Source organism: Xiphias gladius, chromosome 21 (genome assembly GCF_016859285.1).
Source record: "Xiphias gladius isolate SHS-SW01 ecotype Sanya breed wild chromosome 21, ASM1685928v1, whole genome shotgun sequence".
Taxonomy (NCBI): Eukaryota; Metazoa; Chordata; class Actinopteri; order Istiophoriformes; family Xiphiidae; genus Xiphias; species Xiphias gladius.
Genome location: NC_053420.1, coordinates 22340239 through 22352339, shown reverse-complemented (window position 1 = coordinate 22352339; position 12101 = coordinate 22340239). Strand labels below are relative to the sequence as shown.

At 41.7% G+C, this 12101-nt stretch overlaps 1 protein-coding gene across 3 annotated transcripts in view; it reads right to left on the bottom strand.

Moving 5' to 3' along the window:
- The window catches only part of LOC120807015 (lysyl oxidase homolog 2A-like), a 26081-nt gene extending 13980 nt beyond the window's left edge, over positions 1-12101 (bottom strand). Inside the window, exons 1-3 of one of the 3 annotated variants that reach the window (XM_040158618.1) lie at positions 11987-12101; positions 9769-10073; positions 7216-7391 (exon numbers count right to left, since the gene is read on the bottom strand). In XM_040158618.1, the coding sequence (XP_040014552.1) occupies positions 7216-7391; positions 9769-10073; positions 11987-11994 (489 nt within the window). In that variant the 5' untranslated portion in view covers positions 11995-12101. Of the gene's footprint in view, positions 1-7215; positions 7392-7498; positions 7760-7901; positions 8126-9768; positions 10074-11986 lie in introns of those variants that run through there. The other 2 variants (XM_040158619.1, XM_040158620.1) reach the window with 2 other exon arrangements.

The following is a 12101-nucleotide window of genomic DNA, read 5'->3' as shown; positions in this document are numbered from 1 at the left end:
CACTGATAGGAGAAGTTAAAAAAGAAAATCGTAATCCATGAAACCCTAATTTTAAATCAAGAGAGGTTAAAGAAGGAAGCCATGGTGAGCTGATCAGCTGACAGGGTTCAGGTGGGGAGAGTGTCTGCAGGTGGTCCACAGTCTACTATAAAGGGCTGTAAAGCCAGTTGGTCAGGCGGAGGGTCACCAACCACAGCTAGCATCATGTGTCCTGAAGACCCCTAAATCAGGAAGGAATGGTAACCTTTGACTTCCAGGGCTTTATAGGAAAAGAGCAACCTAATAAGTCTTCCATTGTTCATTTTTCTCCTTAAGTGCTGCAGTTTGTTGCTGGCTGGGTGTGAGGTTACACTGTGGGTGCCAAAAAGAGCCAACACTATGAGCTGCTTTGTGGTATGCAAATGGTGATCTCAGTAATTTTGTAACAGCCTGCTTCTTTCACTCTGGAAAAAAAAAAAGAAAAGCCATTCAGGAATGTCTCCCAGAAATATTAAATACTTGTCCAGAGGGTGGTTTCCTGAGATGGCGTCAGCCTGAGGGAATGTTCAAGGCTTCAAGGTCTCTAAACACTAAAGACTGCAATGCAGGAGGAGCCACGACTAAATCAGACTGTTCCTACAGTGACCCCAGTCCTCCCACTGACCGCAGCGGTTGGAGCGGGTAAAAACTACTCTTTCATGAAGAGATTCCTTCTGGCCATAGTATGACAGAGTGTTTTCCGTTGGTGCCTGGCAGGATGGGAAGGTGAGGAGATGTGATCATGATCAGGGATCTGGTATTCTCAATTTAAAACCTATCTTAGCGCTTTGATTTACTTTGATTCAATATAAAAGCAGGAGGAGAATGATGTAGAGATTATTAATCGAGGTATAAAAAACATGAAGCTAATTAAAAACATGTAACAACAAAAAGAAACAAAGAAGACAAATGAAAACCATACTCATAAATGGCTAAAGCTAAGCTTAGCTAAAGTACATCTGATACAGAACACGAAATCAAACGGAATAGTCATTGTACCCAAGTGAAGCCAGGTGTGAAGGTTAAAATACCAGACAGGACAGGGGGTACAAGGTAAGTATGAAATGGGGCACTGAGAAGGGTCTGACCAGTGTTGCATTTGGCTCAGAGAGGGGAAACTGGCCGTCTGAACGTGTGAGACTACAGAGAAGAGGACAGATACCCACAGCTGGGATCAGGCCAGGCGTTTCCCCCCAAACCCAGACCACCAGACATTAACTCAGCAAAATCCTGTTTGGCTGAGGCCCAAACTCTTTTGTAAAGCAATGCAGGAAAATTACTACTACGGCACAAAGAACATGGACCCCTGATAAGCTGTTTCACATTATATGACTAAAAAGCAATGAAATTTCATAATATCAATTTGAAAATCTAGACTTTTCAATAGGAGGAAGTTCAGAATTGTACCATGAAATAAATGGAAAGAAATAGTTCGACATTTTGGGAAATATATTTTTTTGCTTTCTTGCCGAGAGTTGGATGAGAAGATTGATACCACTGTCATATCTATGCAATAAATATAAAGTTACAGCTGGCAGATGGTTAGAGATCAGCCTAAAGATGTGATGTAGGTACATGATCCTGTATGAAATGAGCGCAGGCTTTCCATCCTGCAGTTCAAACTGAGGTTAATTCTCAACTGGACATTTGTATCAGGTTGCCTCATCTAACAGTCACTCGGTGACTGTGGTACTGTAGTGATTCATTCATCTTGTGGATTTTTTCCAAAATACTTCTTCCCTGTTTAAGTATCGTCTCGCATTCTTGTTCTTGTTTGTAAGAGTTTCCTGAGAAAAAAGAAAACATTCTGCATTTAGCTCAAATTGGTACTTGTCTCTGAAGTCAGCTTTGAAAAATACTGAACTATTCCCAACTGGGAGTAGACTTGTTTTTCTGACCAGGACCCCCTCAGAATGTAGATGTGTGAACATGAGACCATGGTCTAGCCAGTGTCTGACTAATGCTCCCACTACCGTGCATTTCTTCCATTTTACTCAGCTTTCCAGCCCTGCTGCACGTTGATCTACACGTGCCCCCACACACCCGCCCATCCATCCAGTACCCGCCCCACCTTACAAAACATGGCAACTATGAATGATAATTACGCCACAGTTTAGATGAAAAGCAAGGGAACAACAAGGCTCTATGTAATGACTTTCACATCTAACCCCACCCCACTTTCTGCCTCACCGGCCCCCAGTCTGCTGGAATGACTTGACTGAGGAAGTGTGTGTCTGTGTGGTGAATAGTTGCGTGCTTTGCATCTGGAATCTCTATTAGACTGTGCTGTTCCCATCATGGCAATGAAAAAGAAGCATTACTACAGCTAGACTTGACACACACATACACATCGCAAACTGTACAAATTCATGTGTGACAATTGTTTTAAAACTGAAATATGTAGGCAGAGTTAGATGAACCTGACTACAGCATGACTTATTATTGCATATTAATCAAATTAAACAGTTTAATGCAATATTGTTCATATTAGAGGGTAATGATTTTTCCTATTTATTTATTCCTGATCCAGAAACTGACTGAACTAATTTTAACATGTGTCTTAATGGTCTGCATTTAAATTGCTTCCCATGTATTTACGGGAATAGTTTGACAGTTTGGGAGAAATGCTTATCCGTTTTCTTGCTGAGAGTTAGATGAGGAGATTGATACAGCTCCCATGTCTCTCCTTTAAATATGAAGTCTCAAAGCTAGTTTAGCTTAGCATAAAGACTGGAAGCAGGGGGAAAACAGCTTGTCTGGCTCTGTCCGAAGGTAAAAAATCATGTTTCATCAAATGTTTCATCTTGGTTATTTAATTTGTACAAACACAGAAATGTAAAATCAACAGTTTGTAGTTTCACAGGGGATTCCTTGCCAGATTTTTTTTTTTTTCTTGTCGGAAGACAGTTACTCCCCGCAGTCTTGTCACTGTGAGTTTGCCAGATGACCAGCTCACTGTTCACAGCCAAAAACTAGTCCGGCACACAACCTCCCGTTACACCACAGGTTGCTGTTTTTAAACTTCAGTATTTGTATGGATTAAGCTGACAAGATATAATGTGTTAAAAAGTAGATTTAAAGGTGCTCATAGGCAGATTTTGTTACCTTTGGACAGAGCCACGCTAGCTATTTCCCCCTACCAGTTTTTATGCTAAGCTAAGCTAACCTGGTTGTAGTTTCATATGTAATATACAAACATGAGAGTGATATTAATCTTATTTAACTCTCAGCAAGAAAATTAATACGCATATTTTCCAAAAAGTTAAACTAATCCTTTAAGTCTAAACGGTATGTATTGGACTGTTGAAATAGCACTGTTCACCAAAATGGGGATAGGGGAATTAATGTATGCAACTCCAATAAAAACATTTATAATGTTTACTGCAATATAGTAACATTTCTCTCCGACACAGTTTTTGAGTGACTCATGAGCATCTTTAGTTTATATCTGAATATCTCAGTTTGCGTAATATCTACAATTTAGTCTAGATGAATTCAGTATGTGCAGTGCACGTACAATAATTCACATCTACTGGGTCAGCCCAATGTGCCAAATGTAAATCATAAAGTGCAGTTATGAATAGTAACGGCTGGGACTTTGGGCACTGTGCAGCCAGGAGGGGAGCCCAGGCCACAGTGGGACCCAGCTGTTGAACATGTGGTGGATCTGTCTGCTACTCTATCCACAAGAGAGTGAAACTGGCTTCAGCCTGCTGACATGCATCAACCTTTTCTCCCTTCGATCATTCTCCTCCTCACAAGCCTCTTGCATACAAATCCAACTTTGGCTCGGGTTTCCTTTTGTTGTATAGAACAGAATGTGCAGAACTGAAATTCTTGTAAGGGGACACCGTCGCGCCTCATGGAGAAGCGCAGCCTTTCTTTGCCCTGCAACAAATCAGAAGGCTTTCAACTGCTGCATTCTGTTATTGCAACTGGCTTCTGACGTTTTTGTGTTGATTCAAGATCTAAGTGTTTGGTTGAAGTAAACACACTAATGGTCTGGTGAGCAACTACAGCTGCTTTTGGTGCTGATTTTTTTCTCATCTATTCAGGAAGGAGACTGAAGATGAACTCATCTAGATTTGTATCTGTTTATAATGAGGTACAAGATTCGGCAAGTAGTAGTGGGTGATTTCTTTTAATGAGAGCTGCTTATTTTCTTTACCTGCATTGGTTTGTGAACAATCAAAAAGGTACAAATAGCAATTCAAGCTTAAGTGACTTCCCATTGGAAATTTCTCTTCTGCAGGGGACAATGTATTATGCAACGATTACGCAAGTACCCAGAAATGCCAACTTTTTCGAGACTGCACAGTAAAGAACATCCTGGAATAACTCCCATCAAACTTAACAGTGGAACTGTAATTATCCTTAAATGGCACATCACGCTCTCACACAAACATCTAACATATACAGACTGAAAATTTAGACATCTTCTAATGAAGGAGATGTACGATCCTGTGGGCGCTGATGACACATGTAGCGTGCCGATCCCACACGAACAACAGCTGAACATGGCGGAGTTGGTTAAAAAGTCCCCACAAACAGATGATAAACAACGTTTCCTGCCATCCTAGTGTTTGGTTCTGCTGACAAATGTAATTCCCCCCTACTGACTGAAAGACTCAGGCCTCAGCGAGACACAAACATATGCTAAATAATAAGGCACCTGTGCTGTATTAGACAAATTTAAAAAAGACTTTAGAAGAAAAATTATGCATTATGCATAATTGAAGTGATTCCAGGCGGAGTCATGATAATGATTCAGTCACATGGGAATGTAGGTTATGTTGTTGTGTCAAAAGTATTGCATAACCAGTACGAACTGTAAGAGTCTCCAGAGGTCAAATCAGTAGCAGACAGGATTGAAGACAGACATTAAATGAATCAGCAACTAGGAGGGTCAGAGGTGAAATGACGGCTCTGACTGGAGCTTGGACTGTGTGAGAAAAACACTAGTTTTCAGCAAAATGACTTTGATATTTTGCTAATGCCCTCATACTGTATTAGTTGTGCTTATAGGATGACATGTCTGTGATTGACTCTGCTAAAAGTCTGGACGTGCAACTCGTGCCAATGGAAGCTGCTGTTTTCATTAATGACAGACTGATGTTTTCAGTAGACTATTATTTGTGGTCTAAGCTGAACCTGCCAGAGTGAGCTGTTATGGTCTTGTCTTCACATATTCCCATATACTTTACAGTAGTGTCACGATGTATCCCTCACAAAAACAAAATAATTACTATTTAAAGCAACTTTGTGACCTATAGATTTAAACCGGAAAGGCTTAAAGACTACTCAATACTTACTCAAAGCAATAGCTGGTAACGCAAATACTGCTTCACCTTTTTGGTTTTCACCTTTACTTGGACTGTAGTACACACATGGTTGTGGTGTTAACTTTCCAGATTGAGCACAGAATGTCAATTCATGCTGTGAATAAACAGATGGAAGGAACAGGGCTGCCCATTGCTGACGTCAGCTCAAGCATGGTTAAAGACGTGTATGGCTTCGGCCAGACCGAGGAAATATTTACAGGGTGTGGGGACTGAACTGCAGTAACACCCCAGAGACCCTAAGTTAACAAGACAAATAGGAAACAAGTGGGTGCTGCTTATATACACGACCTGTAAAAAATAAGAACATTGTGAATACGATTCAGTAGGACATAATTAAATATTTCAGGTTCTTCTTTCTTCTATTCCTCCATTCCCATGAGTCGGCTAGGCATGAGAAAGAAACACAGTCACTGTTCTGGCTGTTGTAGAGAAAAGGGTAACACAGCCACATTACCCAACCAGTATCTAGTATGGACAAAACTCTAATATGAAGGCAGTAACAAAATGTTAGAAGATTGACTGACTTCTGAGCTGCCAAAGACTTGTTGCTTCAGCTCTATCCGACTGGTTTTAATAAGGAAACCTGCTAAGGCAGTGTTTTTTTAAACAAAGGAATGCCTCCATCCTCTCTTCTCCCACTGTTTCTCCAGTCACATCTACAAAACCCACACTGACTTTCCATCCGGTATAGAGGCGTCCTGTGCAGCCAGACAGGATGGTCTTCCCCCACTCTGAGTCATCTACAAGATCTCCCAGGCTGCAGAGTGGGGGTCTGGTCAGGGCAGGGATAGACTAATAGGAGCCTGGCAAAGTCATTAGTGCAAATGGTAGGTTGGACGGCTTATATGCTATATTATAAGCCATTATGCGCTAACTAGTGGATTATTTCACAGGCCTAATATCACGGCAGATGTGACTACGTGCTCAGAAGGACTGCTGTCTCGTTTTGTCCAGACACACTGATTTAGTATCCATTTGATAATTTTTTCAGTTACTATTTGAATCCAATCTCATCACTACATTAAAATGGATTGCACACATCCTAGTTCATATGTATGTATACATATAAGTAAGTAAGTTTAGTATATTGTTTTATCTCTGAAAACTGTATGTTTATTAATTATGTTGCAGCTTCTGATCCTCCAGGTCCTGTTTAAGCTACATAGTTTTGATCGGGCGATGCTACATGTTTCGCATCAACCACTTTACACATTACTAGTCTTTGTACGGTAAGACCTTATCCACAAACTTAGTGTTGGATTTACGAATAGCTGCGGCAACCCAATCCTGTCCCGTAAGAAGATTTTCAAGTGCCAGGGTTGGAGCAAGTGTGTAAAAGTTATTCATTGTACCAAAAAGACAAATGGATGATGGATTTTTCATCACACAACAAGTTTCTGGTATTTTGTTTAGGACATGTTTCATCATTTTACAATGGTAAACCGCAACAAACTGAGGACTGGGTTTTGATGCAGCATAATATTCCTCGTAATACTGAAAGACAATTCCTATAATCCACGGCTCAGTCTGGAAAGTTGGCAGGATTTGAAGGACATACTGCACTTCGCGCTCCTTGGAGCAATGCACTATGATACGATTTTTCTTTCATCCCAAGCCTGTCCCATTCTTTTTTTTATTGTGCTGAACATCTGTTAGGGTTACGTGTGTGTGTGTACTTGAACCATGTGCGGAAGATACTCAAGTGCTATCAATTATGTGATCATCAAGTGATTCCAACCTGGTGTTAAAATTTGTGTGAGTTCAGATTTGTATAAGCACCTACCTACTGTAAGTGTGCTGTGTGCAGGTTTGATTGTTTACACATTTGTGAGTGTGTTGCTCCACATGAACCTACCTCCTCGCTGTTGGCCATGTTCCGGATGAACTTGAAGCCTGGAATGCGCTTCTGGTTACACACCACCCCGACATCTTCTGAATGTTTGCAGTCAGACACTCCGAAACCGTTGGACTCACACTCAGCCAGGCTCTTCTCTCCACCGGCGCAGTGCACGTTGTCTAGCCAGATTTGGCCTGGAGCGGAGAAAGGAAAGGATACGAGGGAATGGACGTGTTCTGATGCAGATGAAGGTTTTTTTCTTGTGGAAGACCCAATGGGATTTGAGTTTGTTTTCGCTTACCTTTCAATCTAAAGTTTCTTAACTGTGAGGAGTGATTGCTTTCCTTTGTCTCATGTGATCTTAATATCTTTAGGAAATTGCGATGGGCATTTTTGTCTAATTTTTTAAACACTTTCTTGGCGAAATGATTAATCAAGGATTTGTGAAGTTACAGCAAGAGTACATGTTGACTGTCTGTAACTTCTATAGTCCTCTTGATGTTGCTTTCTTGGCCTGCAGGTCTGGCTTGAAAAGAGACTTCTGTTTTGTAAGCATGCCTTGCTAGGAAGATAAACAGAAAATAAAAATAAAATGGTGGTTTCAACATTGCACCATGACACCCTAAGCCATGTGTCACACCCTACTGACATCTATTTCAGCATTTCCACAGAAGTGTAGTCACAGAGACAGTAAAGCTACTCACGTGGAGATGTTTTTGGTCTCTAACATAACCTGACGCTTTTTTTCAGACAAGCGCTGGCCAATAAATTTAGTCATGGCTGAAGCGGATCATCTGCCGTCCAGGTGGCTCTTCTAAATCAGCCAGCTAAAGGAAACCACATAACTGTGGCCATGGAAACCACCAACGGACCACTTGTCCTCCCGACAGCCTCAACATGTTGGTGAGGAACATCCTGATCATACCAAGGAAGTGACTGCATGTTATACAGTCACGTAGCCTCCTCCTGGCAGCAGATGATTACTTCAACATTTTTTCATAATATGAGCCAAGTTTTCCGGTACTGAAACTACAGTAGAGATTCCAAGTGAGAACCAGCTTGGTCTCAGTACAGCTCCGTCTAAACAAATAATCCGCATTGCCAGTTGTGATAAATTTGGACTGCTGTGTTAAAACCATCATTTGCAGGTCTTATGGAAAAGAGCTCAGCGTGCAGGGAGCCATTCATTTTCAAACGGAGCTTTTTTAGCATTTAAGTCAACCACATAGCCTAAACTAAAAATCATAACAAACTGGAAAGAGCGCAGTGTTCCTGAGATTTGAATAAGATGGATTTGTGATGAGCTGTGCAATGGCACCTCGGGATCTGATTAACAACCAGGCAGGAAAAACACTCTGCATCCAAAAGGGATGTCCTTGTACTTTTTATGTAGTTATGTCTTCAATTAAAAACATTGGATGCTTTCTTTCATCAGTCATCATGATAATTGGAAATGGAAAATGTTCTTCATTACTTTTATAGCCATGTGTTCCCAGAAACAAAACAAGAAAAGACAGATAAAAGTAGTTAACCTTCACTCACATGCACACAATACTCTCCTTTCAAAATGATTCTCCAACAAACTAAACATGCATTTGTCAGGAAAAGAAGAACCTTCCTCATCATTACCTAATGAATGTTTGGTAATTCTCTCTTGATAAATGCCACAATGCTTCTTCTGAACACATTTCATGTTAAAACTAAAGTTCCTGCCGCTCTCACTGCTATTAAAAAAAATGCAATTTTACAATATTCAAAGTGACACAAGTGTCTCTTAGAAAACTTTCAGAAACACTGGTAGGGCACACCCTAACTCAAGCCCAAATTCCTCCATCTTTATATACATACACTATTGCTAAAATAAAGCGCAAACAGTTGCCTTTTTCCGCACAGCCAGGCCATGAATATACATCAAACTGGTTGTTAATTGCTTCTCGTAAAATAGCATCTGCATGCAACAATATATGTACGGAGTGTATTACTTCATAATTGTAGAATTGCTATAATGACTCTGGTGCTTTGGGGAAGCAAATAACTGAGTTAATTACTTCACTTTTGAAGTGGCTGGCTGGATGTGGCCGACCCAGTGGGCCAATATGGGCCTATAATGAGGGACACTGTTTAAATTAACAGCTACAAACTTACATTTACCACGAGCAGCCAGCAGCTATTGAATTTAAAGAGTTTTGGGTTTTTTACAGTGCTGGAGGAACTGATACACGACAAAAAGAGGAGATGAGATTATGTCTCAGTGTGAGTATGTCTGGTTTACACACCAAGTGTTTCCAGTCCCCCCCCCCCAACCGATTTGTGTCTCTCACGTCTCCTCTAATGGGGAAACCAGTGCCTGTGGGTATTAGCAGTCAGACAGGGGTAAACGTGTACCTCATTCAGGGATTTCCATGGAACATATGAAACTGTATGAAGAGTTACACTGCATTTAAATGTGTGTGGTTGGCTGATTGGAGGTTTGCTGACCCTGACTAACATGGTTTTGAGATGAAATTTCAAGGTTTTTTGATTAAATAATAAAAGGTTTAGATCAAATCTTCTCCGCGCTAGTTTTCATACCTTCTCCTTTTCCGTACTTGGCCGAGGGCACCCAGGACTCGGCGTCCACGAAGCCAAGCTCCCTGCACACCACTTGGGCGGCGTAGATGGAGAAGTCATCATCGCACACTGTCCCCCATTCTCCATTGTAGAAAACCTCCACCCGGCCCTCATAGTGTTTCCGGTTCTCCCCTGCTAGACGTAGCTGGATTACAGGGGTGCCAGAGTCTGACTGAGCATTGCATAGCGCCCACATGCACAGCAAAGCGAACAAGAGACAGTGGATGGCAACTGGGCGCAGCATGATGCAGGAGGAGGGAGGAGATCTAGAGGGAGATAATAAGACAAATAACTTTTAGCATCTGCATCTGTTTGACACTGTATGGGGCTGCACTGAACTATGCTTTTGATTATTACTACATAAGATGGGGTTTAAAAGTAGCATTTTCCTAATCCAAAGAGTTAAATTAAGGGGTGAATGTCATCTGAAGACAGGAAGAGGCAGACAGTAATTTGCGGTGTGTGGTAGTTTTGTCCATAATTTGGGCCAGTGATCAGTTGCAGTACAAAATCTTGTGCAGTAACAGTTTGGTTTGGCCGTGATCAGGCCACCGGAGACCCCTGACTGGGCTCACCACATTGAGAATCACCAACAGAATCCAACGAAGTTTCACAGTATAGTGAGCAAACAGCGAAAATACATTTGACTGCCAATAAGAGACAGAAGAAGCAGAATTTGGGAAGGTTTGGGTGAGAATGAAGGTTATGCTGCTGAGACAAAGATTCCTCTTTCTGTCTTTCTCACAGCCTAATGAGCCTGAGGGGTGGGTGCTACTGCTCTCACTTATCAATCTCTCATAGGGCTGCGCAACTGAGGCTCAGAGGGAAAGTTGACTCCAGCTCAAAATTGGAGTCAAATCATGAAAGTGTCAGCGGAGGGACCATAAGCCCTCAGGGAGGAATGTTCCTGGAGTAAAAGGAGGGAAGGAAGACAGTGAAAGTAAGGAGACCTCCTCGTCTTTAGAGTGCGGAAAGGGGGGGGGGGGTGTTTTCCACGTTGACGTCATAGTAACAGCCAAACAAACTGCAGAGCGCACAGACTTGAAAAAACACCCCTGGAGTACACAGTCAATAAATCGTTAGACGTTGCTTGTGATCCTCAACATCTGGTTTACTTTCCCATTAAGGAAAAAGTTCTGCAGGAGACAGGAGCTACTTTAAATTGGCCTTTTATTACCTAGTGTGTCTCTTGACACAGCAGTTAATTCAGCACAAAGAGTGAAAGAATAGGCAATATGCATGTTTCAAATGAGTCCACCAGAGTTCAAAGTGCACTTATGAACATATCTGAGTGAACAAACATCAGTCCAGTCTGCACATGTCATCTTCACAATCCCATTTTTTACTTCTTACAAAACCAGTGGAAGCACACCCACTTCCTACAGAACAATGTTCACAGTTAACACTTTAATCTGGCTCAGAATCTTGGCTTATATTTACTGCAGTTTTTAAAATGGCAAGTGTTTTTTAAATTGTTACATTTAACACATGCAAGTCCCTTATAAAAAAAAAAAAAGTAGGGCCAAACAATAAGTAGGAGCTGCCTGTCAGTGAAAGGTAGCCAAGGGACGGTCAAGTCAAGTGGAAAATCCAAAATCCCACACGCTGAATTTATTGCTTTCTCAGTCAAAGCCAGCGCTTTTGTATTGTCCATTGTTCGTTTGGGAAAAGCACAAATCGACCATCTAGTGCCTGTTAAGCCCTGCTGAGCCCATATCCAGATATTCAGAGTGAGTGACAAAAAGACAGACCTCAGGGATGTCTGGAGAGCCGGAGAGTCCTGCAGCTTTTTCTGGAACATACACTACAACACAAATGTGCTCTGCACACACAGTATCAGAATAATGCCAGTTCCTTTTAAATTTGGCTTATTGTTCATGTCTTACGACAGTGCCACTCACTAGTAGCCCACTTTCTGAGTAAGCTAACTTTTGCAAGGCGCAAGTCTCAAACCCTGGGATGTACCATAACATTAAACCGCTTTTTATCAAAGAGAAAAATGTAATGTACATCCTATTTATGTTCCGAGTGGTGCGGAGGGGGACAAGAAAAAACGGAAAACTATACAGTTTACAGAAAGTCTGCTCAAAAAGTTTCACACATTCGTCCACGTGCGAAACTTCATTACATCAGCAGTCGAGTCGCCTGAGACATGTTAAAGGTGAAGGGAGACACTTACTTTGACATCCGAAGGACGAGCAGCGCACCCCGTCAAGGCACCGGACCTTTGGGTTTCCAACCTGCCGGACAGGATGAGATGTGAAGCGGCGTCGGTCTGTCCCTTTAGTACGCTC